Raw genomic sequence first — 27,087 nt, forward strand, 5'->3', positions numbered from 1 at the left:
GAGGGAGAAACGCGCTGCGAAAAACAGGAAACACCTGCTTCCCCCCCAAAAAACATCCAGACGATGCCGGGGGAGCTGGAGAGCGACTTTGGGGGGAAACAGCACCGGCGTCTGCGCAAAAATGACTCATTTAGCCCCAAAAAACCCTGAGAGAGGAGAAATGAAAGTATTTGATACAGTAAACAGAATTCAATGAGTTTTGTTTGGGGCCAAAAGGGGCAATTTTGGGGCCTCGGGCACATAGACGCGGCGCAGAAGTAAAGGTGGGGGGTAGAAATGGGGAGAAATTGGGTTTTTTGGAGTTTGATGATTTCGGGGTGATTTCTAGATTAAAAATGGGTTTATTTTGGGGGGAAATTGGTGGGGTTTTTTTTTGTGGAATTTGGAGCGATTTCCTAAAAGAAAATGGGTTGATTTTGGTGAAAAATGGGGCAATTTCAAGGGAAAACTTATTGTTTTTCCGCCCGATGGATCCTTGAATCTTCAGGAATGGCTTGAAATGGAGGGGACCACCCAAGGTTGAGGGTCTTCGCCCTCCCGTGGCGTCACAGGACCTGGGGGAAGACGCCACGAGTTAATTAACCATTAATGAGGCCCCGAGGAGCCCCCGCGGGGGGGGGTACCTTGAAGAGGGTGACGCCGGTGCTGTAGAAGAGGCTGAGGAGGAAGAGGATGACGAAGGTCACGGCCGTCCAGAGGTCGGAGGCGTCTTCCTCCCCTTGGCTTGGAGACTCGTCACCCAGCAGCACCAGGACACGGGTGGGGGACACTGGGGACAAAGAGGACATCAATGAGGCCCCTTTCCCACCTCTTTTCCACCCTTTTCCGCCTCTTTTCCACCCTTTTCCACCTCTTTTCCACCCCTTTTCCACCTCTTTTCCACCCCTTTCCCACCCCTTTTCCACCCTTTTCCACCCCTTTTCCACCCCTTTTCCACCCCTTTTCCACCCCTTTCCCACCTCTTTCCCACCTCTTTTCCACCCCTCTTCCACCTCTTTTCCACCCCTCTTCCACCCCTTTTCCACCCTTCTCCACCTCTTTTCCACCCCTCTTCCACCCCTTTTCCACCCTTTTTCCACCTCTTTTCCACCCCTTTCCCACCCCTTTTCCACCCCTTTTCCACCCCTTTTCCGCCTCTTTCCCAACTCATTTCCACCCCTTTTCCACCCTTCTCCACCTCTTTTCCACCCTTTTCCACCCCTTTTCCACCTCTTTTCCACCCCTTTCCCACCCCTTTTCCACCCCTTTTCCACCCTTTTCCACCCTTTTCCACCCTTTTCCACCCCTTTCCCACCCCTTTTCCGACCCTTTTCCGCCCCTTTTCCGCCTCTTTTCCACCTCTTTTCCACTCTTTCCCACCCCTTTTCCACCCCTTTCCCACCCCTTTTCCACCCCTTTTCCGCCCCTTTTCCGCCTCTTTTCCGCCTCTTTTCCACCCCTTTTCCACCCTTTCCCACCCCTTTCCCACCCCTTTCCCACCCTTTTTCCACCCCTTTCCCACCCTTTTTCCACCCCTTTTCCACCTCTTTTCCACCCCTTTTCCGCCTCTTTTCCACCTCTTTTCCACCCCTTTTCCGCCTCTTTTCCGCCTCTTTTCCACCCCTTTTCCGCCCTTTTCCGCCCAATTCACCAGTGAAACCTTCCCCGGGAAAAGGGGCCACGTGGATTTTTGGCGCAAGCCCCAAAACCCCCCAGTTTTCACCCATTTTCCACCCACTTCTTGTCCCAAACCCACCTACGAGCAAAGGGACTGGGAGCCTTTAAGGCCACCCATTTTTACCCATTTTCACCCTCTTTCTACCCAAATCTTGTCTGAAAACAGCGTTATAAGCAAAGAACCCGCGACCCTTTTTGAGAGGTGCACCAAAAAATCACATTTTTACCCATTTTCCACCCAATTATTCACCAAAACCTCCCCGGATTAAAAGACTTTAGAGGATTTTTACTTCAAGCCGTAAAAATACCAATTTTTGCCCGTTTTCAACACTTTTTCCACCCAGCTCCTCTAAAACACCCCAAACCCTCCGCGTTAGTTGAGCTCGGTTGATATTTTAGGGTGAAAAACGCTGATTTGGGGCAAATCGCTCTCTTTTGGAGTAAAGCGGCCGATGAGGCCTACTCAAGAATTGGGATTTTGGGGTCAAAATATGAGTTTGGGGGTTGGTTTCATGTTTTTGCTTATCCAGCCGCCTAATTACAACCCCCCACATGTCCCTCGCCCCTCCCCACTTAATTAACCACTCCCTTAATTGCAATTAAGGAAAGGGGTGGGGTTTATTTGAGCGGTAGCACTAAGCCCTACCCAGGAGTTGGGCCTTTTGCTTAAAACATGAGCTTTTGGGGGCCGTTTTTTTGCACTTTTTCTTCATTTTAATGCACAATCAAAGCTCCCACACACCCCTCACTTCATTAATCCCCGCCTTAATTACAATTAAAGCCGGGGAGGGGGTTTATTTGAGGGGCATGGCCTTGTGTGATGAGGCCTACCCAAGCTTTGCCGCAAACTTGGGTTTTTTGGGGTTGTTTTTTGCATTTTTTAAAATTTAAATGCCAAAATGCCAACCCCCCCCCATGCCTCTCACCCATCCCCACCTAATTAACCCCACCGCTAATGACAATTAAGCCAAGGGGCGGGGTTTAGTTGAACGGCGGCAGGTGCGCCTTCCCCAAGCGTCAGGCCTATTGCTCCAAATACAACCTTTTCAGGGCGGGTTTTTTGGGTATTTTTCTTTATTTTAATGCGGAAACACAAGCCCCCCCGCCCCCCCGGTGGCGCTCAGTAGCAGGTGTCATCGGCACCGGCCAAAACCACCGAGACGTTGACGGCGGTGGGTTTACCCGAGCTCTTGTCCACGCTCTTCTGGATGAAGTTCATGGGGATGCCGTCATGGCCGACGACGCAGGAGAAGGTGTCGCCGCGTTGCCACTGGCTGGCCGGCACCTCCAGGAGGCTGTAGGTGCTGTAGGTGTCTCCCTGCAATCGGGGCTCGAAGGTGGAGACGCTTTCAGGCGCCACCGGGACGTCGCCGTGGGTCCAGGTCACCAAGATGGCCGCCGGCTGGAACCCGGCCGCCAGGCAGGTCAGGGTCACCGACTCCTGGCGGGCCAGCTCCTCGGCCGCTGGCGGGAAGACGTAGACGGACGGGGCCTTCACCGGCGTGTCTGGGGACGGGGAACAGGTCAGCGGTCGTCTGGGTGGCCTGCCCGCTAAGCTAGGCCTGCCCAGTAAGCTAGGCCTGCCCAGTAAGCTAGGCCTTCCCCGGTAAGCTAGGCCTGCCCAGTAACCTAGGCCTTCCCTGGTAGCACAGGTCTTCCCCAAGTAAGCTAGGCCTTCCCAGTAAGCTAGGCCTTCCCCGGTAAGCTAGGTCTTCCCCAGTAAGCTAGGCCTTCCCCAGTAAGTTAGGCCTTCCCAGTAAGCTAGGCCTTCCCCGGTAAGCTAGGTCTTCCCCAGTATGCTAGGCCTTCCCCAGTAAGCTGGGCCTTTCCTGGTTAGCTAGGCCTTTCCCAGTAAGCTAGGCCTTCCCCGGTAAGCTAGGCCTTCCCAGTAAGCTAGCCTTCCCTGGTAAGCTAGGCCTTCCCAGTAACCTAGGCCTTTCCTGGTAAGTTAGGTCTTCCCCAGTAACCTAGGCCTTTCCCAGTAACCTAAGCCTTCCCCGGTAAGCTAGGCTCTTCCCAGTAAGCTAGGCCTTCCCAGTAAGCTAGGCCTTCCCGGTAAGCTAGGCCTTCCCTGGTAAGATAGGCCTTGCAAGTAAACTAGGCCTTTCCTGGTAAGCTAGGCCTTTCCCAGTAAGCTAGGCCTTTCCTGGTAAGCTAGGCCTTTCCTGGTAAGCTAGGCCTTCCCTGGTAAGATAGGCCTTGCAAGTAAACTATGCCTTTCCCGGTAAGCTAGGCCTTTCCTGGTAAGCTAGGCATTTCCTGGTAAGCTAGGCCTTCCCTGGTAAGCTAGGCCTTTCCCAGTGGGCAGGAACTTCCCAGTAGGCCGGTGTTGTCCAGTAGAATCTCCTAGTTGACCTTCCCAGTAGGCCATGCCCTCCCACGTGACCTCTCCAGTAGGCCACGCCCTCCTAGTAGACCAGTAGACCCTCCCAGTTGACCACGCCCTTCCAGTGGAACCTTCCAGTAGGCCTCCCTCCCCCAGTAACCCTTCCTGGCAGCCGCCATCTTGGATCTCCAGCCCACCCCCTCCCCGCAGGGCGCTACTGGGAGTAGGCGGGGCTTAGCGGGGCGGGAGCGGGATGTACCGAGGTCTTTCTTGACAAACTTGGTGACGTTGTCGCCGAGGTCGGGGTCGGTGACCTCACAGGTGAACTTCTCGCCTGAGTTCCACTCCTCGGCGCAGATCTTCAGGACGCTGGTGAGGCGGTAGAGCCCGTTGGCCAATCGCTCGGGGGACAATGACGTCACGTCGATGGCGTCACCCCGGTCCCGCCTCCAGGTGAACTTGACCTCATCCGGCGTCTTGACGTTGGTGGCCACGCAGGTGACGCTGGCATTGCCGGTGACGTAAAGGTCCTCCAGGGTCGGGGGGTAGAGCGCCACCTCCACGGTGGGTTTGGGACCTGGGGGCGGGGCCACGGACACCGTGACGGGCGTGGGACGTGGGTGGTGGGAGCCCGGAAGGCGCGTCCCGGCAGGAGGTGGTTGGGGTAGTGGGCGCCAAAATGGATGACGGCTCAAGTGGCTCAACTGGCCAACCAACCATCTCAACTGACCAACCAAACAGCCAACCATCTTCTCAACCATCTTCTCAACCATCTTCTCAACCAACCAACCACCCATCTTCTCAACCATCTTCTCAACCAACCAACCACCCATCTTCTCAACCATCTTCTCAACCAACCAACCAACCATCTTCTCAACCATCTTCTCAACCAACCAACCAACCAACCATCTTCTCAACCATCTTCTCAACCAACCAACCAATCATCTTTTCAACCATCCTCTCAACCAACCAACCACCTTCTCAACCAACCAACCAACCAACCATCCTCTCAACCATCTTCTCAACCAACCAACCATCTTCTCAACCAACCAACCAACCAACCGTCTTCTCAACCATCTTCTCAACCAACCAACCAACCGTCTTCTCAACCATCTTCTCAACCAATCAGCCAACCATCCTCTCAACCATCTTCTCCACCAACCAAACAACCGTCTTCTCCACCAACCAACCAAACGACCAAACAACCGTCTTCTCCACCAATCAACCATCTTCTCCACCATCCAACCGTCTTCTCTTCTCAACCAACCACATGAAGATCCAACGTCTCTACGGAGTCAATCAACCACCCAAGTATCACCTCAACCACCCAACCGCCTCCTCACCTGAGCAGTAGGTGCTGATGTTGAGGACCTGGGGTGTCGCCAGGTCTGGGTTGGTCACCCGGCAGGAGAACTCGGCGCCCAGGTCCCAGCTCTGCCGGCTGACGTTCACCTGGCTGCTGTAGGAGTCACCGCACGTCGTCACCTGCTGGGCGAGGTTCACCTCCTCATGGTTCACCAGCCATTGGACTCGGGTGGAGCTGGCGGTGGGACCTTCCAGGAGACACAGGAGGAGGATCTTCTGCTCGGCCTGGTAGGTGTTGGGGTCGGCCAGGAGCTTGGTCACCGGTTTGGATGCCGGGTCATTACAGATTTTGTCACCTAGGAGGTCACCAAGATGTCACGTAAGACCAGGCCTAAGAGAAACCCACCTTAGATGTCCACCAAGACCTCAAACGAAGTTAGAATCATGGCTAGGAATGAGGTTTAGAGGAAAGAACCCATCTTACATGTCCACCAAGACCTCAGCCAAGGTTAGAACTAGCTCTAGGAGCAAGACTAGCCCATCTTAGGTGTCCACCAAGACCTCAAACTAGGTTAGAACCAAGTCTAAGACCAAGGCCAACCCATCTTAGGTGTCCAGCAAGATGTCATAGAAGGCTGGAGTCAAGTCTAGGACCAAGACTTGGAGCAACCAACCCATTCTAAATGTCCACCAAGACCTCAAACAAGACTAGGACTAAGACCAACCCCTCTTAGGTGTCCACCAAGACCTCACCCAAACTAGGACCAACTGAAAGCCATCTTAGATGTCCACCATGACCTCAATCAAGGCTGGGAGCAAGTCTAGGACCAAGACCAACCCATCCTAGATGTCCCCCAAGCCCTTGTACAAGGCTGGGCCCAACTCCAAGCCCTCCTACCTGTCCCCCAAGCCCTTGTACAAGGCTGGGCCCAACTCCAACCCATCCTAGCTGTCCTCCCAGCCCTTGTACAAGGCTGGGCCCAACTCCTACCCCTCCTAAATGTCCCCCAAGCCCTTGTATAAGGCTGGGCCCAACTCCAAGCCCTCCTAACTGTCACCCAAGCCTGGAGCAGAGTTTAGACCCAGTCTAACCTGCCCCCCCAACTTACCTGAGACCTCGTGGGTGACTGGGTTCAAGTACCCATAATCCACCTGGCACTGGAAGGTGGCGCCATTCAGGTCTCTGGCGGGGAGGGTGACGAGGCTGCTGATGCTGTAGGAGGCGCTGTTGGCTCCCGAGGTGACGGGGAAGGTGAGGTTGTTGCCATCTAGAGACCCCCAAGTGACGGCCCCGGGGAGGGGGAAGAAGTCGAGGGCGGCGCAGCCGAAGGTGACGCTGGTGACGTCGGAGTCGCAGGGACAGGGCAGGAGCGAGAAGACGGTGGGTGCATGAGCGGGGGCTGCGGGGACAGAATGACGGCCATCTTGGGCGTGGTCCCAGAGGAGGAACCCCACCAAAAAAACAGGAAGTGTTCCCCCCCCTCCCCCCGGCGTGAGAATTTCCTGTAAACCCGGGTTCTCACCCCAAAAACGGGGCCCCGCACCCCACTGATGATGTGAAGGGGTCATGTGACCTTGGTCTATGGGGTCAAACCCCCCCCCCAGTCCCTCCCCTGTCTCAGCCTGCTGCGCTGGTGAGTCGTGCTGCTAAACCAGGGCTTAAGCTTGACTTTAGGCTTGGGCTTAGGCTTAAGCTTGGGCTTAAACCCCTGTCAGCTTTTGGTGTAACTTGGGCTTTGGGGGCCGGCTAACAGGGGGGTGGAGTGGGGCAAATGGTCTGCTAAACCAGGGCTTAAGCTTGACTTTAGGCTTGGGCTTAGGCTTAGGCTTGGGCTTAAACCCCCATGAGCTTTTGGTGTAACTTGGGCTTTGGGGGGGCTACCAAGGGGGTGGGGTGGGGAAAACGGTCTACAAAACCAGGGCTTAAGCTTGACTTTAGGCTTGGCTTTAGGCTTGGGCTTACCCCCACCCTTCAGCATTAGAGGTCACCTCAGCTTTAACTGGGGATTGGTTGGGTGGTGGGGGTGCAGTGGGGGGGGTGCTGCACCCAGTGGCAGCCTAAAGGCTTAGTGCCTGGCTTTAAGCTGGGCTTGACTAGGAAAAATTAAAAAGAAGGGGGAAGGTTGGGAGTGAAGCTTAAAGCTGGGATTTGCTGGAGGCTGAGCCTGAGCTAGGATCCCACAGTTCTAGGTCACACCTACAGATTAAGGCTGAGCTTGACTAGCAAACCTCAAAGCTGGGCTTTCCTAGACAATCTCTAAACTGGGATTGCTGGGTGTTAATGAAACTGAGCATTGTTAGGAAGACTCTAAACTGGGCTTTGCTAGATAATATCAAAGCTGAGCTTTGCTAGACCAGCTCAATGCCTGGCTTTGCTAGACAGTATCAAAGCTGAGTTTGCTGGGATGGCTTTAGGCTGGGCTTTAGTAGAAAATATCAAAGCTGAGCTTTGCTGGGATGCCTTAGGCCAGGCATTGGTAAAAAATATCAAAACTAAGCTTTGCTGGGATGGCTTGAGGCTGGGCTTCGCTAGATAATATCAAAGCTGAGCTTTGCTCTGGATGGCTTGAGGCTGGGCTTTGCTAGAAAATATCAAAGCTGAGCTTTGCTGGGATGGATCTAGGCTGGGCTTTGGTAGAAAATACCAAAACTAAGCTCTGCTGGGATGGCTCTAGGCTGGGCTTTGGTAGAAAATATCAAAGCTGAGCTTTGCTGGGATGGCTCTAGGCTGGGCTTTGCTAGATAATATCAAAGCTGAGCTTTGCTGGGATGGCTTGAGGCTGGGCTTTGCTAGATAATATCAAAGCTAAGCTTTGCTGGGATGGCTCGAGGCTGGGCTTTGCTAGAAAATATCAAAGCTAAGCTTTGCTGGGATGGCTCTAGGCTGAGCTTTGCTAGAAAATATCAAAGCTGAGCTTTGCTGGGATGGCTCTAGGCTGAGCTTTGCTAGATAATATCAAAGCTGAGCTTTGCTGGGATGGCTCTAGGCTGGGCTTTGCTAGATAATATCAAAGCTGAGCTTTGCTGGGATGGCTCTAGGCTGGGCTTTGCTAGATAATATCAAAGCTGAGCTTTCCTGGGATGGCTCGAGGTTGGGCTTTGCTAGAAAATATCAAAGCTAAGCTTTGCTGGGATGGCTCTAGGCTGAGCTTTGCTAGAAAATATCAAAGCTGAGCTTTGCTGGGATGGCTCTAGGCTGAGCTTTGCTAGATAGCATCAAAGCTGAGCTTTGCTGGGATGGCTCTAGGCTGGGCTTTGCTAGAAAATACCAAAACTAAGCTTTGCTGGGATGGCTCGAGGCTGGGCTTTGCTAGAAAATATCAAAGCTAAGCTTTGCTGGGATGGCTCTAGGCTGAGCTTTGCTAGAAAATATCAAAGCTGAGCTTTGCTGGGATGGCTCTAGGCTGAGCTTTGCTAGATAATATCAAAGCTGAGCTTTGCTGGGATGGCTCTAGGCTGGGCTTTGCTAGATAATATCAAAGCTGAGCTTTGCTGGGATGGCTCTAGGCTGGGCTTTGCTAGATAATATCAAAGCTGAGCTTTCCTGGGATGGCTCGAGGTTGGGCTTTGCTAGAAAATATCAAAGCTAAGCTTTGCTGGGATGGCTCTAGGCTGAGCTTTGCTAGAAAATATCAAAGCTGAGCTTTGCTGGGATGGCTCTAGGCTGAGCTTTGCTAGATAGCATCAAAGCTGAGCTTTGCTGGGATGGCTCTAGGCTGGGCTTTGCTAGAAAATACCAAAACTAAGCTTTGCTGGGATGGCTCGAGGCTGGGCTTTGCTAGAAAATATCAAAGCTAAGCTTTGCTGGGATGGCTCTAGGCTGAGCTTTGCTAGAAAATATCAAAGCTGAGCTTTGCTGGGATGGCTCTAGGCTGGGCTTTGCTAGATAATATCAAAGCTGAGCTTTGCTGGGATGGCCCTAGGCTGGGCTTTGCTAGAAAATACCAAAACTAAGCTCTGCTGGGATGGCTCTAGGCTGGGCTTTGCTAGATAATATCAAAGCTGAGCTTTGCTCTGGATGGCTCTAGGCTGGGCTTTACTAGATAATATCAAAGCTGAGCTTTGCTCTGGATGGCTCTAGGCTGGGCTTTGGTAGAAAATATCAAAGCTGAGCTTTGCTGGGATGGCTCTAGGCTGGGCTTTGCTACATAATATCAAAGCTGAGCTTTGCTGGGATGGCTCTAGGCTGGGCTTTGCTAGATAATATCAAAGCTGAGCTTTGCTGGGATGGCTCTAGGCTGGGCTTTGCTAGAAAATATCAAAGCTAAGCTTTGCAGGGATGGCTCTAGGCTGGGCTTTGCTAGATAATATCAAAGCTAAGCTTTCCTGGGATGGCTCGAGGTTGGGCTTTGCTAGAAAATATCAAAGCTAAGCTTTGCTGGGATGGCTCTAGGCTGAGCTTTGCTAGAAAATATCAAAGCTGATCTTTGCTGGGATGGCTCTAGGCTGAGCTTTGCTAGATAGCATCAAAGCTGAGCTTTGCTGGGATGGCTCTAGGCTGGGCTTTGCTAGAAAATACCAAAACTAAGCTCTGCTGGGATGGCTCTAGGCTGGGCTTTGCTAGATAATATCAAAGCTGAGCTTTGCTCTGGATGGCTCTAGGCTGGGCTTTACTAGATAATATCAAAGCTGAGCTTTGCTCTGGATGGCTCTAGGCTGGGCTTTACTAGATAATATCAAAGCTGAGCTTTGCTCTGGATGGCTCTAGGCTGGGCTTTGGTAGAAAATATCAAAGCTGAGCTATGCTGGGATGGCTCTAGGCTGGGCTTTGGTAGATAGCATCAAAGCTGAGCTTTGCTGGGATGGCTCTAGTCTGGGCTTTGCTAGATAGTATCAAAGGTGAGCTTTGCTGGGATGGGTTTAGGCTGGGCTTTGCTAGATAATATCAAAGCTGAGTTTTGCTGGGATGGATCTCGTCTGAGCTTTGCTAGACAGTATCAAAGGTGAGCTTTGCTGGGATGGCTCTAGGCTGAGCTTTGCTAGAAAATATCAAAGCTGAGCTTTGCTGGGATGGCTCGAGGCTGGGCTTTGCTAGATAATATCAAAGCTGAGATTTGCTGGGATGGCTCTGGTCTGGTCTCTGCTAGACAGTATCAAAGCTGAGCTTTGCTGGGATGGATCTAGGCTGGGCTTTGGTAGAAAATACCGAAACTAAGCTCTGCTGAGATGGCTCTAGGCTGGGCTTTGCTAGAAAATATCAAAGCTAAGCTTTGCTTGGATAGCTCTAGGCTGGGCTTTGCTAGAAAATACCAAAACTAAGCTCTGCTGGGATGGCTCTAGGCTGGGCTTTGCTAGATAATATCAAAGCTGAGCTTTGCTGGGATGGCTCTAGGCTGAGCTTTGCTAGAAAATATCAAAGCTAAGCTTTGCTGGGATGGCTCTAGGCTGGGCTTTGGTAGAAAATACCAAAACTAAGCTCTGCTGGGATGGCTCTAGGCTGGGCTTTGCTAGATAATATCAAAGCTGAGCTTTGCTCTGGATGGCTCTAGGCTGGGCTTTACTGGATAATACCAAAGCTGAGCATTATTAGGACAGATCTAAGCTGGGCTATGCTAGATACTATTAAAGCTGAGCCTTGCTAGACCATTGCTAAGGTAAGCTTTGCTAAATAATCGCAAGGCTGAGCATGGCTGGGCTGGGTCCCCATTTCTTGGGGGGACCTGGGGGTGCTTGGGGGGTTTGGGGTCCCCTGGGTGCCCCTGGGTGCATAGAGGGATTTTGGGGGGTTCTCAGGGGGGTGCCCTGGGTGCCCTAGGGATTTTGGGGTACCTGAGGGGGGGTTGGGGTGCACATGGGTGCCCTTAGGGTTCCCTCGGGGTTTTGGGGTCCCCTGGGTGTCCTTTGGGTGCAAACAAGGGTTTTGGGGTGTCCCTGGGTGCAACTAAGTTTCCTTTGGGTGTCCAGGGGGGGTTTTGGGGTGCTCTTGGGGTTTAGGGGTCCTCTGGGGTTCCATTAGGGTGCCCATGGGATTTTGGGGTGCTGGGGGGGTCTGGGGCACACATGGGTGCCATTAGGGTTCCCTCGGGGTTTTGGGGTACCCTGGGTGCTCTTGGGGTACACAAGGGGAGGTTTGGGGGTGCAAATGGGTGCCTCTGGGGCTTTGGGGAGCACAGAGCAATTTTGGGGTGCTCTTGGGCTGCCCTGAGGGATTTTTGGCTTCCTCTGGGTGCTCTTGGGGTGCCCATGGGTGCCCTCAGGGGTTTTGGGGTGCCCCATGTGTTTTGGGGTCCCTTGGGTGCTCTTGCGGGGTGCAAAGGGGTTTGGGGTGTCCTTGGGTGCCATTAAGGTGCCTTTGTGATTTTTGGGTGCCCCTGGGTGCCCTTGGGGTGCACAGGTAGGTTTTGGGGTACACATGGTTGCTATTAGGGTGCTCTTGGGGTGCCCATGGGTGCCATTAGGGTGCCCAGAGGGGTTTTGGGGCACTCATGGGACCCTTGGGGTGCCCAGGTAGGTTTTGGGGTGCCCATGGGTGCCCTCAGGGTTTTGGGGGTGCCCCATGGGTTTTGGGGTCCTGTGGGTCCTCTTGGGATGCAGAGGGGGTTTGGGGTGTCCTTGGGTGCCATTAGGGACCCTTGTGATTTTTGGGTGCCCCTGGTTGCCTTTGGGGTGCACAGGTAAGTTTTGGGGTACACATGGGTGCTATTAGGGTGCTTTTGGGGTTTTGGGGTGCCCATGGATGCCATTAGGGTACCCAGCGGGGTTTTGGGGTGCCCTGGGTGCTCATGGGACCCTTGGGGTCCCCAGGTAGGTTTTGGGGTGCCCTGGGTGCTCATTGGACCCTTGGGTTGCCCAGGTAGGTTTTGGGGTGCCCTGGGTGCTCATGGGACCCTTGGGGTGCCCAGGTAGGTTTTGGGGTGCCCTGGGTGCTCATGGGACCCTTGGGGTGCCCAGGTAGGTTTTGGGGTGCCCATGGGGTGTTCTTAGGGTGCTCATGGGTGCCCTCGGGGTGCAGAGCAGGACTTTGAGGTCCCCTGGGGTTTTGGGGTCCCCGGGTGCTCTTGGGTGCCCAGGGGCAATTCTGGGGCTCCCTTGGGTTCCTTGGGGTGCCCATGGGTGCATTTCCCCCCAAAATTGGGTGCTACCCCCAAAAATGGCTCCAAAATCGGGTGCAACCCCCCCAAAAGATGTGTGTTTGCTCCAATAAATGGGTCTTTCTCTCCCAAAAATGTCATTTGTGTGTCATTTGCTGGTCACGCTGGAGGTGGCACCAGGTACGAGGTTTGGGGTCACCATGACGAGGGACAACGGCCAAATATGGTGGTACTGGGGGTCCTGGGGGTCCTGGGGGTGCTGGTGGTGAGATGGACGCTGGTCCTGAGCCCCAAAGTCCCCAAACTGGGTCCCCAAATGTGCCCCAGTTCCCAGAACAAAATGGTGGGAGGGTCTGGAAATGGGAGGGAAGGGGATCAAGATGGAGGATGGAAAATGGCGGGAAGGGAATCAAGATGGAGGATGGAAAATGGCGGGAAGGGGATCAAGATGGAGGATGGAAAATGGTGGGAAGGGGATCAAGATGGAGGATGGAAAATGGCGGGAAGGGGATCAAGATGGAGGATGGAAAATGGCGGGAAGGGAATCAAGATGGAGGATGGAAAATGGCGGGAAGGGGATCAAGATGGAGGATGGAAAATGGCGGGAAGGGAATCAAGATGGAGGATGGAAAATGGCGGGAAGGGGATCAAGATGGAGGATGGAAAATGGCGGGAAGGGAATCAAGATGGAGGATGGAAAATGGCGGGAAGGGAATCAAGATGGAGGATGGAAAATGGCGGGAAGGGGCTCAAGATGGAGGATGGAAAATGGCGGGAAGGGGATCAAGATGGAGGATGGAAAATGGCGGGAAGGGGATCAAGATGGAGGGAGGAGATGAAGATGGACCGGGGGGGTCTCAAGATGGAGGGAGGATGTTGAGATGGAGGGTCCCATGGTGGCGGGAGGGAGTCAAGATGGGGGATCTCAAGACGGAGGGAGGGTCCCAACATGGAGGAGATAAGGGCCAGGAATCCATTGGGTTCCTCCATCGTGAGACCCTCTCTCCATCTTGAGACCTTCCCTCCATGTTTTGATGCTCCATCTTGAAACGCTTCCGCCATCTTGAGACTCTCCCTCCATGTCAAGGTCTTCCCTCCATCTTGAGATCCCTTCCCCTCCATCTTGAGATCCCTTCCCCTCCATCTTGAGATCCCTTCCCCTCCATCTTGAGGCCCCTTCCCCTCCATCTTGAGATCCCTTCCCCTCCATCTTGAGGTCCCTTCCCCTCCATCTTGAGTTCCCTTCCCCTCCATCTTGAGGCCCCTTCCCCTCCATCTTGAGTTCCCTTCCCCTCCATCTTGAGTTCCCTTCCCCTCCATCTTGAGATCCCTTCCCCTCCATCTTGAGTTCCCTTCCCCTCCATCTTGAGATTCCTTCCCCTCCATCTTGAGATCCCTTCCCCTCCATCTTGAGGCCCCTTCCCCTCCATCTTGAGTTCCCTTCCCCTCCATCTTGAGATCCCTTCCCCTCCATCTTGAGGCCCCTTCCCCTCCATCTTGAGTTCCCTTCCCCTCCATCTTGAGATCCCTTCCCCTCCATCTTGAGTTCCCTTCCCCTCCATCTTGAGTTCCCTTCCCCTCTGTCTTGAGATCCCTTCCCCTCCATCTTGAGACCCCTTCCCCTCCATCTTGAGATCCCTTCCCCTCCATCTTGAGATCCCTTCCCCTCCATCTTGAGTTCCCTTCCCCTCCATCTTGAGACCACTTCCCCTCCATCTTGAGTTCCCTTCCCCTCCATCTTGAGGCCCCTTCCCCTCCATCTTGAATTCCCTTCCCCTCCATCTTGAGTTCCCTTCCCCTCCATCTTGAGATCCCTTCCCCTCCATCTTGAGGCCCCTTCTCCTCCATCTTGAGATCCCTTCCCCTCCATCTTGAGGCCCCTTCCCCTCCATCTTGAATTCCCTTCCCCTCCATCTTGAGGCCCCTTCCCCTCCATCTTGAATTCCCTTCCCCTCCATCTTGAGTTCCCTTCCCCTCCATCTTGAGGCCCCTTCCCCTCCATCTTGAGATCCCTTCCCCTCCATCTTGAGATCCCTTCCCCTCCATCTTGAGTTCCCTTCCCCTCCATCTTGAGGCCCCTTCCCCTCCATCTTGAATTCCCTTCCCCTCCATCTTGAGATCCCTTCCCCTCCATCTTGAGATCCCTTCCCCTCCATCTTGAGGCCCCTTCCCCTCCATCTTGAGATCCCTTCCCCTCCATCTTGAGGTCCCTTCCCCTCCATCTTGAGTTCCCTTCCCCTCCATCTTGAGGCCCCTTCCCCTCCATCTTGAGTTCCCTTCCCCTCCATCTTGAGTTCCCTTCCCCTCCATCTTGAGATCCCTTCCCCTCCATCTTGAGTTCCCTTCCCCTCCATCTTGAGATTCCTTCCCCTCCATCTTGAGATCCCTTCCCCTCCATCTTGAGGCCCCTTCCCCTCCATCTTGAGTTCCCTTCCCCTCCATCTTGAGATCCCTTCCCCTCCATCTTGAGGCCCCTTCCCCTCCATCTTGAGTTCCCTTCCCCTCCATCTTGAGATCCCTTCCCCTCCATCTTGAGTTCCCTTCCCCTCCATCTTGAGTTCCCTTCCCCTCTGTCTTGAGATCCCTTCCCCTCCATCTTGAGACCCCTTCCCCTCCATCTTGAGATCCCTTCCCCTCCATCTTGAGATCCCTTCCCCTCCATCTTGAGTTCCCTTCCCCTCCATCTTGAGACCACTTCCCCTCCATCTTGAGTTCCCTTCCCCTCCATCTTGAGGCCCCTTCCCCTCCATCTTGAATTCCCTTCCCCTCCATCTTGAGTTCCCTTCCCCTCCATCTTGAGATCCCTTCCCCTCCATCTTGAGGCCCCTTCTCCTCCATCTTGAGATCCCTTCCCCTCCATCTTGAGGCCCCTTCCCCTCCATCTTGAATTCCCTTCCCCTCCATCTTGAGATCCCTTCCCCTCCATCTTGAGGCCCCTTCCCCTCCATCTTGAATTCCCTTCCCCTCCATCTTGAGTTCCCTTCCCCTCCATCTTGAGGCCCCTTCCCCTCCATCTTGAGATCCCTTCCCCTCCATCTTGAGTTCCCTTCCCCTCCATCTTGAGGCCCCTTCCCCTCCATCTTGAATTCCCTTCCCCTCCATCTTGAGTTCCCTTCCCCTCCATCTTGAGGCCCCTTCCCCTCCATCTTGAGATCCCTTCCCCTCCATCTTGAGATCCCTTCCCCTCCATCTTGAGTTCCCTTCCCCTCCATCTTGAGGCCCCTTCCCCTCCATCTTGAATTCCCTTCCCCTCCATCTTGAGGTCCCTTCCCCTCCATCTTGAGTTCCCTTCCCCTCCATCTTGAGATCCCTTCCCCTCCATCTTGAGATCCCTTCCCCTCCATCTTGAGTTCCCTTCCCCTCCATCTTGCGGCCCCTTCCCCTCCATCTTGAGACCACTTCCCCTCCATCTTGAATTCCCTTCCCCTCCATCTTGAGTTCCCTTCCCCTCCATCTTGAGGCCCCTTCCCCTCCATCTTGAGTTCCCTTCCCCTCCATCTTGAGATCCCTTCCCCTCCATCTTGAGACCACTTCCCCTCCATCTTGAGATCCCTTCCCCTCCATCTTGAGATCCCTTCCCCTCCATCTTGAGATCCCTTCCCCTCCATCTTGCGGCCCCTTCCCCTCCATCTTGAGTTCCCTTCCCCTCCATCTTGAGATCCCTTCCCCTCCATCTTGAGGCCTCTTCCCCTCCATCTTGAGACCACTTCCCCTCCATCTTGAGACTCTCCCTCCATTTTGGGAACTCCCTCCATTTTATGTTGCTCCCTTCATCTTGAGACCCTGTTGATGCACCAATCACACTGGTACTGGTGGTACTGGTGGTACTGGGGCTACTGGTTGTACTGGTCGTACTGGTGGTACTGGGGCTACTGGTTGTACTGGTCATACTGGTGGTACTGGGGGTACTGGGGGTGAGATGGACGCTGGTCCTGAGCCCCAACAGCCCCAAACTGGGTCCCCAAATGTGCCCCAGTTCCCCGCACAAAATGGCGGGAGGGTCTGGAAATGGGAGGGAAGGGAATCAAGATGGAGGATGGAAAATGGCGGGAAGTGGCTCAAGATGGAGGATGGAAAATGGCGGGAAGGGGATCAAGATGGAGGATGGAAAATGGCGGGACGGGGATCAAGATGGAGGATGGAAAATGGCGGGAAGGTGTCGAAGATCTTGAGATGGAAAACGAGAGTAAATTGGGTATTTTTTATTGTGGGGGCGGAAAATATTTACAAGGTGAAGAGAGAATTCCAGAAAATTCCCCCAAATTCTGAAAAGATACAAGAAAATACAACAAAATTACAAAAAAATACAAAAACTTTCCAAATTATAAAAATTACCAATAATTTCAATTAAATTCCATTAAATTCTGATAAATTCCAAAAATAAATTCTAAAAAATTCTGGTGATTTCCAGCAGCGTTTTCGAGTCGGGATTTGGGTTATTTCACCTGGAATTGGGGAAAATAATGGAATTAATTGGTTAATAAGGATTTTGGGGATAAAATAGGGATTTTTTGGCCAAAAAATAGGGGGGGTTGGGTGAAGAAATAGGGAATTTGTGGCAAGAGGGGAAAAATAGGGATTTTGTGTGGAAATAAAGGGGTTTGGGGGGCAAAAAATATGAATTTGGGGGCAAAAAGAATTGTGGTTTTGGGGCAAAAATTGGGGTTTTAGGGGGGGAAATGGGGGGTTTAGGGCCAGGGGTTTTTTGGGGTGAAACACGGGGGTTTTGGGCACCTTGATGAGGGTGACGGTCGCGCTGTAGAAGAGGCTGAGGATGAAGAGGACGATGAAGGTCGAGGCCGTGGCCCAAAGTTCATGGAGGTCGTCCTGTTCGGCCTCCGTGACGTCATCCAAAAGCGCTATTTTGGGGGGAAAAAAAAACCACAAAAATAGCGAGTTAACACTCTTGGGTACAAAATGGGGGACAGACAAGCATTTTTGGGGGGATTTGTGGCATTTTGGGGTCGATTTGGGGCTGTTTTGGTGCAAAAAATAATAGGAAATTGCGCTCGAGGGCCCAGTTTAGGCCTCAAATTCTGGGGTTTTACCTCCAAAATAATGATTTTTAACCCAAATCTGGTGGGTTTACCACAAAATCTGAGATGCACGCCCCCCAAAAATGGGGCTTTTACCCCCAAATCCTGGAGTTTTATCTAAAAATCAGGCATTTCTACACAAAATCTGGGGGTTTATCTGCAAAATTTGAGGCGCACACCCCCCAAAAAAGTGATTTTTACCCCCCCAAAAATTATTTTTAACCCCAAATCTGGAGGTTTTACTGCAAAACATGAAGTGCAGACCCCTAAAAACGGGGGGGTTACCCCCAAATCCTGGATTTTTACCTCAAAATAGTCAGTTTTACCCTAAAATCAGGGGAGGTCACACCTCAAAATCCAGGATTTATACCCAAAATTTGAGACATTTTACTCCCAAATCCTGGATTTTTACCCCACATCCAGACCTGCAGCCCACCTCCCCCCCACCCAATTCCTCATCCTCCAGCCCCTAAATCACCGTTTTTAGCCCCAAAAAACCCAAGGGTTTTCCCCCTTTTTTCCCGCCAAAATGTGGGTGGTTTCCAGGCCTCAGTTTCAAATTTTGGGCTAAAAATCACAGATTTGGGGGTAAAAATTCCACTTCTTGGGGTGTACACCCAAGATTTTGGGGCAAAATTACCAAATTTTGGGGTACAAATCCCAAATTTTGGGGTTAAAACCCCCCAAAATGCCGCAAATGCATCAAAACACCCCAAAGCCAGCTGCTCCCCCACCCATTTTAATCAAGCTCCCCAACCCCCCCAAAGCAAAAATGGGGCGTTTTTCATCAAAATTCCATTTTATTGCTTTTTTTTGTTGTTTTTTTGGTGCTTTGCAGAAAATCCGTTGTGGGTATTTTTTTGATTTCCAGAAAATTCGTTGGGTTTTGTAAAAAATTTGTTGCCGTTTTCTACCAAAATCCATCGAGGGGCTCGAAAATTCATCATTTTTAGAACATTCAGCACGTTGGTTGAAAATTCGTCACATTCTCTTAAATTTTGGGGCGCTTTCGGCAAATTGAAGCGTTTTGAAAATTCGCCGGAAATTTCCTGGGGATTTTTAAGAATTTATCCAGTTTTTTTAAAAAATTCTAGTATTTTTTAAAACTCTCTAGTATTTTTAAAAATTTTCTAGTATTTTTAAAAATTTCTAGTATTTTTTAAAAAGTTTATAGTATTTTTACAAAATTTATTGTATTTCTAAAATAATTCCTTGAGTTATTTGAAAATTTCCTGGTATTTTTGAAAACTTGTGATTTTTTTAAAACCTGTTGCAATTTTCCAAAATCCGTTGGATTTTTTAAATGAATCTATTTGTAATATTTTTTAATGACTATCTTTAAAAATTAACATTTAAAAATATTTTGAAGTTCGTTTTCAAAACTATTTTGAAATTATCACTTTTAAAATTAAAAAGGAAGGTTGAAAAAGATTTTGAAATTCAGATTTAAAAATATTACTGAATTGAGATTCCAAAATATTTGGAAATTAAGATTTAAAAAATCCATCGTATTTTTGAAATTAATATTTTAAATAATCATCCTACTTTTGAAATTAATATTTAAAAAAATCCGTCGTAATTTTGAAATTGATATTTTAAAAATCGTCGTATTTTGGAAATTAATATTTTAAAAATCCATCGTAATTTTGAAATTATTATTTAAAAATCCGCCATATTTTTGAAATTAATATTTTCAAAATCATCGTATTTTTGAAATTAATATTTTAAAACATCCATCGTATTTTTGAAATTAATATTTAAAAATCCGCCATATTTTTGAAATTAATATTTTCAAAATCATCATATTTCGAAATTAATATTTTAAAAATCCATCATATTTTTGAAATTAATATTTAAAAATCCATAGTATTTTTCAAATTAACATTTTTAAAAATCCGCCATATTTTTGAAATGAATATTTTAAAAACCCGCCATATTTTTCCAAAACCCACCAAATTTTTAACCGTTAATCACATTTTCAAGAACGCGCCGTCTTTGTCGAAAACCCACCCCATTTTTTTCAGAAATCCGCCTAATTTTTCACGTTTTTATTCTTTTCCGTTGCCTCCACCTCCAAACGCCCCGTTCCCCTCCCCTCCCCCCACAATTCCACCCAAATGATTTGGGTGAAAAGCCGCCGGATTCAGTAACAGGCGGCGGCGGAGTCGGCGAGGACGAGCGAGACGTTGACGGCGGCGGCTTTACCGGAGTTCCTGTCCACGGATTTCTGGGCGAGCCGCAGGGGGAGCCGCTCGTGTCCCACCAGACACGTGAACACGTTCCCCGCCCCCCACTCCTCGCTCGTCACCCTCAGGGCGCTGTAGGTGACGTAAGCGCCGCCCGGAGCGCCCCGATTGGCCAGGACGGGCGGGAAGGTGACGTAGTGGGCAGGATCCATCGGCTCCCCGTTGCGCAACCAGCGAACCAGCACGTCCGGGGGGTTGAAATCCGTCACCAAACAGGTGACGGTGACGCTTTCGCGCAGCGAAACCTGCTCGGGCGGCGGGGGGAGGACGTAGAGCGAGGGCGCCCGGGCGTCGTGCGCTGGGGGGAAATGAGCAACATTCAGTCAAATCGGCCGAAAAATCGCGAAATTGCGGCCGGTTTCAGCGATTTCACAAAAATCCCCATCGGAATTTAATCGTTTACTCAAAATTTTGCAACATTTATAGCGAGATTGTATCTATTTTTGTTTAAAATTTTGTAAAATATGTTTTGAGATTGTGTCTGTGTTTTTTTCAATTTAGCGAAAATAAAAGCTGGTGCGATCGCACCAATTTCCCCAAATTTTGCAAAATTAAACATTGATGTAATTACCCCAATTTCCCCAAATTTCCCCCCAAAAAACTCACCTGGTGTCTTCTGCAGGGTGACCTGTGTGGGGAAGACCAGCTCGGGGTGGGTGACATTGCAGGTGTAGACGTTGCCGGCATCCCATTCGTCGGCGCAGACGGTGGCCACGCCCTCCACCGTGAGGAGCCCATTGGGTTGGAGGACCTGATTGGATACCTTGGTTTCCAATTGGTCGCCCGTTTCCTTCAACCAGGAAATGCTCAATCCCTGGACGGAGGGGAGGTTGAGGACCCGGCACGTCAACTTGGCCGATTGGTCCGTGAAGATGTCGGTGAATCGCGGGGGGACGGCGCGGACAATGATGTCATCGCCAGCGGGATTGGGCGGTTCATCTATGGGAAAACGCGGTGGTTATTTGGGGTGGTTTCCCCCCAAAACGATGTCCCATTGTCCCCAGAACTCATGGTTGACGTCCCAGATGGGATCCCCTAGAACTGATGCTCATTTTGGGTGGTTTTCCCCCAAAGCGATGTCCTAGTTGTCCCCAAATTATTCCATTGTCCCTAAAACTCATGGTTGACATCCCAGATGGGATCCCCTAGAACTCTGAGGTGCTTTCTCCCAAAACATCGTCCCTGTTGTCCCCAAATTGTCCCCAAAACTCATGGTTGACGTCCTAGATGGGATCCCCTAGAACTCTGAGGTGCTTTCTCCCAAAACATCGTCCCCATTGTCCCCAAATTGTCCCCAAAAATCATGGTTGACGTCCTAGATGGGATCCCCCACAACTATGAGGTGATTTCCCCCCAAAACAATGTCCCCACTGTCCCCAAATCATCACTTACATCCGCACTCGATCCCTTTGCTCGTGTTCCTCAACTCGTCCCCGACCTGACACGTGTAGACACTCCCTGCGTCCCACTCGGCCTCGGTGACACCGGCGCGGCTGGTGGTGACGTAGGCGCCACCCGAGGCCACCGAGGGGTCGGTGGTGACGCCGGTGACGAGGGTGGTGCCATCACGGAGCCAACGGATGGTGGCCGGGGGGACGCGGTGGCCCCAGATTTGACACAGGAGGGTGGCGTTGCGGAAGGGACCCTGGAAGTCCTCACGGGATGGGGGGTAGAGGGTGACGATGGGGACAGAGGGGATGGTGGGGCTGGGGGGAGCGGGACCTGTGGGGGACGAAAAGAAAGGGGGTGAGTCAGGGGATAGGAGGGGGGACAGTGGGGTGACACAGGAGGGTGACAACGGGGGTGACATGGGGAGGTGACAATGGGACATGACACCAGGGTGTGACGTGGGGAGGGGACAATGGGAGGTGACAGCAGGAGGTGACATGAGATGGGGACATGACACGGGGATGTGACGCTGGGATATGACAGGGATGTGACATGGGGAGGTGACAACAGGAGGTGACACTGGGTCATGACACTGACACTGGAAGGTGACAATGGGACATGACACACAGAGGTGACACCAGGGGGGTGACACTGGGATACGACACCTGGAGATGACACTGGGAGGTGACAATGGGACAGGACACGGGGAGGTGACACCGGAGGTGCCACTGGGTGCCACTCACCGTGATTGGTCACCTGGACGCTCCGCGTCCCCGTGGGGTGACGCGCGGTGCAGACGAACGGCTGCTGCGCCTTCCCCTCCAGCAGGGGGCGCACCAGGTGGGACACGGCGCCGGTGACGCCGCGGGTGACGGCGACACTGCGGTGGTTGGTGACACCGGTGGTGACGGCACCGGTGACGTTGCTGCTCCAGGCGAAGGTGACGGCGTCGGGGATGAAGTCCAGGGCCAGACAGGCCACCGAGTACTGGGTTGGGGACAGGGACGAGCAGGGGGACAGCGGCAGCAGCGAGGGGGCTCTGGAGGAGGCTGGAACGGGGGAAATGGGGAGAAAACAGGCGGGTTTGGGAAAAACGGGGATAAGAATAATTGTAATAATAGTTCGGGGGAGAAAGTGCCAGTTTGGGGCAAAAAACTCTCTGGTTTTGGTGTAAAATGGCCGAGTATAGACCAGTATGGACCAGTATAAACTGGGACCAGTAACACACCAGTAAGGACCAGTACCAGACCCGTACAAGCCATTAGGGACCAGTGCAGACAAGTATGAACCAGTAAGGACCAGTACACAGCAGGACCAGACCAGCAGAAACTGGGACCAGTACAGAACCAGTACCAGACCAGTACAGACTGGGACCAGTACAGAACCAGTACCAGACCAGTACAATCTGGGACCAGTACCAGACAAGCAGAGACCAGTACAGAGCAGTACCAGACCAGTACAGACCAGGACCAGTACACACCAGTACAGACCAGTACCAGACACATTCAGGCCAGTACCAGACCAGTACAGACAAGTATGAACCAGTACGTACCAGTACAAACTGGGACCAGTACTGGCTGCCCCAGACCAGTACAGAACCAGTACAAACTTGGATCAGTACTGGACCGGTACCAGATGCCGCAGACCAGTACCAGACCAGTACAAACAGGCACCAGTACTGGACCAGTACCAGGCTAGTACAGAACCAGTATGGACCAGTACAAACTGGGACCAGTGCTGGCTGCCCCACACCAATACAGACCAGTACAAACCAGTACAGAGCAGCATAAACTGGAACTAGTACCAGACACGCACAGGCCAGTACAGACCAGTACAGATCAGTATGGGCCAGCACAGACTGGTACCAGTACCAGACCAGTCACCCCATAGCTACCCCTTCAGAACCAGTTTAAACCAGTACAGACCAGTAGAGGCCAGTACAAACTGGGACCAGTACTGGCTACCTGAGACCGGTACCAGACCAGTATCAGACCAGTACAAACCAGTACTGCCCAGTACCAGACCAGTCGCCCGATAGCTGCCCCTACAGAACCAGTTTAGACCAGTTTAAACCAGTACAGACCAGTACAAACTGGGACCAGCACTGGCTGCCCCAGACCGGTACCAGACCAGTACCAGAGCAGTACAAACCAGTACTGCCCAGTACCGGACCAGTTGCCCCATAGCTGCCCCTTCAGAACGAGTTTAGACCAGTTTAAACCAGTACTGGACTAGTACAAACCAGTACTGCCCAGTACTGGACCAGTACAAACCAGTACTGCCCAGTACCAGACCAGTTGCCCATAGCTGCCCCTTCTGAACCAGTTTAAACCAGTACAGACCAGTACAAACTGGGTCCGGTACTGGCTGCCCGGGTCCGATACCAGACCAGTACCGGACCAGTACAAACCAGTACTGCCCAGTACTGGACCAGTACAAACCAGTACCAGACCAGCTGCCCCACAGCTACCCCTTCAGAACCAGTTTAAACCAGTAGAAACTGGGACCAGTACTGGCTGCCCCAGACCAGTACCAGACCAGTACCGGACCAGTACAAACCAGTACTGCCCAATACTGGACCAGTACAAACCAGTACCGCCCAGTACCAGACCCGTTGCCCATAGCTGCCCCTTCTGAACCAGTTTAGACCAGTTTAAACCAGTACAAACTGGGACCAGCACTGGCTGCTCCAGACAGGTACCAAACCAGTACCGGACCAGTACAAACCAGTACTGCCCAGTACTGGACCAGTTGCCCCATAGCTGCCCCTTCAGAACCAGTTTAGACTAGTTTAAACCAGTACCGGACCGGTACAAACCAGTACTGCCCAGTACCAGACCCGTCACCCATAGCTGCCCCTTCTGAACCAGTTTAAACCAGTACAGACCAGTACAAACTGGGACCAGCACTGGCTGCCCCAGACCGGTACCATAGCAGTACTGGACCAGTACAAACCAGTACGGACCAGTACCAGACCAGTCGCCCCATAGATGCCCCTTCAGAACCAGCTTAGACCAGTTTAAACGAGTACAAACTGGGTCCAGTACTGGCTGCCCAGGTCCGGTACCAGACCAGTACTGGACCAGTACAAACCAATACCGCCCAGTAGCAACCAGTCGCCCCACAGCTACCCCTTCAGAACCAGTTTAGACCAGTACTAGCCCAGTACAAACCAGTAAAGCGCAGTAAAAACCAGTACGAGTCCACTACAGACCAGTACTGCCCAGTACTGGACCAGTACAGGCCAGTACAAACCAGTACCAGCCCAGTACTAGACCAGTACAAACCAGTACAGCCCAGTACAGCCCAGTACAAACCAGTACCAGCCCAGTACAGACCGGTACAGGCCAGTACAAAGCAGTACCAGCCCAGTACTAGAGCAGTACAAACCAGTACAGCCCAGTACAAACCAGTACCAGCCCAGTACAGACCAGTACAGGCCAGTACAAACCAGTACCAGCCCAGTACTAGACCAGTACAAACCAGTACAGCCCAGTACAGCCCAGTACAAACCAGTACCAGCCCAGTACAGACCAGTACAGACCAGTACTGCCCCGTACAAACCAGTACCAGCCCAGTACTAGACCAGTACAAAGCAGTACAGCCCAGTACAGCCCAGTACAAACCAGTACCAGCCCAGTACAGACCAGTACAGACCAGTACTGCCCAGTACAAACCAGTACCAGCCCAGTACAGACCAGTACAGCCCAGTACAAACCAGTACCAGCCCAGTACAGACCAGTACAGGCCAGTACAAACCAGTACAGACCAGCACAGGCCAGTACAAACCAGTACAGATCAGCACAAACCAGTACCAGCCCAGCTGCCCCTTGGGAACCAATTAATCCCCCTAATTACTCTTATTAGTGACCCCACACCTGTGAACCAGCCCTAATTAAGCCCCTAATTAGCACTGCTCATTAACACCCAACCACCCCTCACTCGACCCTAAATCTCGTTAAAATCCCATTAACTAAATCCCCCAAATTAATTAAGTCCCAAAAATAATTAACTAAATCCCCCAAATTAATTAGTTAAACCACTCGCTGAATTAATTGCCCCGAGAGTAATTAGCGGTGGTAAATAGCCCCTGGGGGTAATTAATAGGGTCCTGGTAATGGGTTCTTGATAAGGGTTGAAAAGCCAAAGATGCCTCATTAATTAGATTAATTGGACTAATAGATGTATTAATTAAATTAATTGGACTAATATATTAGATTAATCGAACTAATAAATGTATTACTTAGGTTAACTGGATAAATAGATTAATTGTGCTAATATATGATATCAATCGGGCTAATAAATAAATTCGATTAATTGCACTAATCATGTTAATATGAATATATTAAGATATCAATAGCAATACCTATTAACTAATATATCTTGATTAATATATTAATATATAATGTAATATAAATTATATATAAATAATATATTAATTTTATATTATATTATTTATACATTATACGTTAAATAGATATTATATAATTTAATATAAATTAATATATTAATATATTATTTATTAATATAATATAATATAATATAATATAATATAATATAATATAATATAATATAATATAATATAATATATTTATTAATACATCAATATAAAGAATTTTAAAATATAATTTTATCTATTAAAAATTATCAATATTTTTAAAATATAATTTTCTATTTGTTAAAATCTGTAAATATTTTTAATTTGATATTTTTATGTATTAAAATATATCGAGATTTAATCAAAAACCTATTTAATCGATTTGAAATGATCCATTTTTCAAGTGAATTTTCTCATCCACATCGAAAAATTTCTCAATAAAAGTAGGGCTGAAAAATTGCCCAAAACGGCCTGAATTCACCCCAAACTGGCTGTTTTTCCCCTCGCTTACTAAAAAAAGGTGTTTTTCACCCAAACCAGGTGCTGTTTTCAACCTGTTTAATTAGATTTATTTTCAATGCAAAAAAAAAGGGGGAATTGGGGCAAAAACCCACTTCTCCTTTCTTGTTGTTTTCGAAACCGAAATTGGGTTATTTTGGGCAATATTGGGCTGAAAAGCACCCAAGCGGAGCCGCCACCTGCAGGCTGAAAATCGGCCATTTTGGGGCTGAAAACAACAAGTTTTAATCTAATTTCTTTATATTTTTCAACCTTTGGGTCGTTGCGAATGTTGCGGCTCCAATGGCCCCAAAATTGGCCAAAAATTGGTGGGTTTGTGATTATTTTATCATCACGATAACCAGGGTAAATAATTCATATTTCGGTGTCGTGCTGTAATTTCGACTTCAAATTTTAAGTATTTATGGTAAATTGGGGGGAAAATTTATATATAATTCACAAAATTATTGTATATTATATATTATATCCAATATATTATATATTAGATTATATATCACATATAATATATTACATATAATATATAATATATAATATATGCTATATAATATATAATATATAATATATGCTATATAATATATAATATATAATATATAATATATAATATATAATATATAATATATAATATATTTACTATATATTATATAAATAATATTATGTTATATTATGTTATGTTATATTATATTATATTATATTATATTATATTATATTATATTATTCACAAAAATGGGCCAAAAAAGGTAAAAATACTCGTCAAATCCCCGATTAAAATTTAACGTTCGTTTGATTGATCGTTAATGAGAAAAGAGATTAATTTAGGGGGAAAATTAATCCTAATTTTTTGTTTGAATTTAGAAATTTCGTATTGGTGAAAGGTTAAAAAATTAATTATTTGGCGTTGTCAAAAAACCTTAAAACCACCCCCAAAATATCATTAAAATGAAGATTTTAAGCCAAGCCTAAACCTCCACAAATTGCACCAAAAGCCCCCAAAATGATGAATTTTCGAGGAAAATTGGGATAAAACCAACAAAATTCAACCAAATTCACAGAGACTGAAGTTGGGGATTTTCACCAGCAAATTTACCTCAAAATCGCCCAAAATGACCCCAAAAATAATGGAGAAATGACCTAAAATATAGTTTATCCACCTCAATTTTCGCCCGTCGTTTAAAGTCGGATTTTTCATTTCAATTTCATTATT

General features: G+C 49.9%; 1 protein-coding gene across 1 annotated transcript in view; it reads right to left on the bottom strand.

Annotated features, from left to right (window-relative positions):
* Window positions 1-2,699: 2,699 nt before the first annotated feature.
* Window positions 2,700-27,087, bottom strand: part of LOC102090969 (immunoglobulin alpha-2 heavy chain-like) — a 29,055-nt gene continuing 4,667 nt past the window's right edge. Inside the window, exons 5-8 of the mRNA XM_065044233.1 lie at window positions 6,397-6,687; window positions 5,326-5,643; window positions 4,242-4,559; window positions 2,700-3,162 (exon numbers count right to left, since the gene is read on the bottom strand). Of these exons, the coding sequence (XP_064900305.1) occupies window positions 2,777-3,162; window positions 4,242-4,559; window positions 5,326-5,643; window positions 6,397-6,687 (1,313 nt within the window). The 3' untranslated portion in view covers window positions 2,700-2,776. The remainder of the gene's footprint in view (window positions 3,163-4,241; window positions 4,560-5,325; window positions 5,644-6,396; window positions 6,688-27,087) is intronic.

The sequence above is a fragment of the Columba livia genome, chromosome 34, assembly GCF_036013475.1.
Source record: "Columba livia isolate bColLiv1 breed racing homer chromosome 34, bColLiv1.pat.W.v2, whole genome shotgun sequence".
NCBI classification, from domain to species: domain Eukaryota; kingdom Metazoa; phylum Chordata; class Aves; order Columbiformes; family Columbidae; genus Columba; species Columba livia.